Raw genomic sequence first — 2,573 nt, 5'->3', positions numbered from 1 at the left:
TGGCTACTAGCCACAAGGTATAGATAGGAACTCACAGGCTGGGGCAGGGGTGTCTTCTTGGTGCTTGGGGGGGGGGGGGGCAACAGGGGGAGGGCTTATAATGTCCTGGCCCCACTGCTGGGCCTCCTGATGGCACCTGGTATTTTTGGCCACTGTGTAACAGAGTGTTGGACTGGATGGGCCTTTGGCCTGATCCAACATTGGCTTCTCTTATGTTCTTAAAGGAATTTGTAAGCACCTCCTCCTCCATCATCATCATCATCATCGTTATTATTTACAGTCCCTTTTTAAACACATTCTCCCCTCCCTCTCTCTCTCTCAACAGCTCATCGGATAGACACAGATGGCTAATTTGGCGGCGAAGCAGGGAAGATGCCAGGTTCTGTGCCGGGGTCGACAGAAACCGTGCCATCCTTCCTCCCCGGATTCAGCACATCTTCAGGGCCGCTGGAGACACCTCTTATTTTATGATCTGTACAGAAAGGCTGGGGTTTTTTACACCAATTACGTTAACGGGACAAATGAGATGAAGTGACTTTTGATGAGAGCAAAACCCGGGTGCTGCTGGGCCGATGCCACCAGCACGTGACAGCTTCCTGTCTTGCCCCAGGTCCGTGGGGAGGGGGATGGAGTGCGGGGGTGAACCCCTCCCCCCCATGCCCAGGACCGTATTATCTTCAGCCAGGGGGACTTTGGGGGAGGAGGCTATCAGTTGAGATGGAAATAAGAGTTGTTACTTTCAGAGAATAGGGTTACTTCAAACAAAGAATACGGTGGGTTAAAGGAATTACCCGCCTTGGCCCACCACCTGTCTGTCCCCCTGCTCCTGGAGGGGCAAACCTGTGTATCCTCAGCGAGGCAAAGACTGTGTAGTGTTCACATCTCTTCTGAAATCAAAACACAGCTTCTACTGCTCTCCTGTCCTGGCCACACTCTTAGTTGGGAGTGGAGGGGACATGCTCAGTAAGAACAGCACCCCCGTCAGATTGCCCGTGGTCCCAGAGGCCTTTTGAAAGAACAGCCCTTCCTTGGATTACAGTAGCCACACGTGTGTTCTTCCTGATTGTCAAGCTAGGAAAAGGGTGGGTGGAGTGGCAACGGGGAGGCCAAATGGCTGCAAAACAAGTGTGCCAAATACGAGCAAACCTCTGCACAATAGGGCCACCACCCCTTCTGATGCTGTGGTGTGTTGTGTGTGCTAATTGCTCCTCTGGGCAGGAGGCTGCTGTTGTGCCACCTAAAGCAGCTGCCCCACCTGTTTCTGCAGCCTCCGTGCAAGAGGAATGGTGGCGAAGGCTGCTGGCATACAAGACTTGCTCTTGGTCCCTCCTCAGAGCACCTGCTTTTACTTTTACACAAGCTTCCCGAAAGCAGGTGCATCTAAACCAAAATGAGCACTGTAGCAACTGGTAATCCTTGAACGAGATGCGCTCATGGTATACTTCTCCACCCTGCTGTTCTTCCGTGTCCTTACCAGTCTCTCTTTCGTGGGCCGACATTCTTGACCCCTCAATAAGCCATAGCCTTTACCCTGAGCAAAACAATAGGAGATTCCAAAGAATCTTAGACGTGGCCTGCCACCCTCCTGCTTTTTTCATCCTGAGAATCACGATTATTTGACAAATAGCTTCATCTCCTCTGTAGCCAGCTCCAACTGCTCTTCCCTTCGTTTCTGTTTAACTACCTGTTGTGCAGTGAAAATTCCCGTTCCCCACGGGGTTCCCGGTTCTACAGGTGGATTTTCCCAATATCCATTAAAGCTGTTGGGAGAAGAAATACTTTGCATGGCCATAGTAATCCCCCTGGGAAAGCAGCGGGGGCAGCAGATGGGCAACGTTTTTAATCCGACTCCAGGCTTGGAAAGGGGGTTTCTGAGGGACTCCACGCAAAGCACAAGAAGGCACGAGGGCCTCTTGCTTGGTGGTTTATTCTGGGACATACATCTCTGCAATGACAGTCTTCCCTCCCTTCTCCCCCTTCTGCGACTGGGAACTTTGCAAAGCGCATGACGTGCTGCTGAGGGCGGAGCCTCTGGTTTCTACTGTAACAAATAAGGACAATAAAATTGACCCACTTTGTGGTAGAGCCGTGAGTGAATCTCTGGTTGGAATGCACTTGGCAGACATCGGTTGTGACTTCTGCCAAAGGGGGAAGGAAGGGGGAGGGGGGGGATATACAATTGCCTGAGCGGGACAAGGAGCCAAATGCAAGTCTTCATATCCAGGTAGGACGGCTTAATCTGCTGCTTTGGGGAGATGGGACAGAACTGTTCTAGTGGGGCATGTGCGTGTTTGCTTGAATTTCACTAGAAGACAAGGGAAAACAGGGTAGGGTCTGGTGACGAGGTGCTGTCTGGGTTCCCTAGCCCATCCACTCGCTCCACTTGTTCCCTGGTGTTGATGATTCTACTAGCAAAGGCATAACTGAAACCAGCAACAGGGTTTTTTGATGTTCTTTAGCACGTCACATGAAGCTGCTTTACACTGTAGCTGAAATTGGTCCATTAAGGCCAGTATTGTCTGCTCAGACTGATAGGGGCTCTCCAGGGTCTCAGGCAGAGGTCTTTCACATCA

At 51.3% G+C, this 2,573-nt stretch overlaps 1 protein-coding gene across 1 annotated transcript in view; it reads left to right on the top strand.

Annotated features, from left to right (window-relative positions):
* Positions 1–2,068, top strand: part of LOC107106150 (dnaJ homolog subfamily C member 11-like) — a 10,887-nt gene extending 8,819 nt beyond the window's left edge. Inside the window, exon 4 of the mRNA XM_015406259.1 lies at positions 326–2,068. Within this exon, the coding sequence (XP_015261745.1) occupies positions 326–351 (26 nt within the window). The 3' untranslated portion in view covers positions 352–2,068. The remainder of the gene's footprint in view (positions 1–325) is intronic.
* Positions 2,069–2,573: the final 505 nt, after the last annotated feature.

The sequence above is a fragment of the Gekko japonicus genome, unplaced genomic scaffold, assembly GCF_001447785.1.
Source record: "Gekko japonicus isolate JY-2015 unplaced genomic scaffold, Gekko_japonicus_V1.1 scaffold1383, whole genome shotgun sequence".
Lineage (NCBI taxonomy): Eukaryota > Metazoa > Chordata > Lepidosauria > Squamata > Gekkonidae > Gekko > Gekko japonicus.
This window is presented reverse-complemented; position numbering and strand designations above follow the sequence as displayed.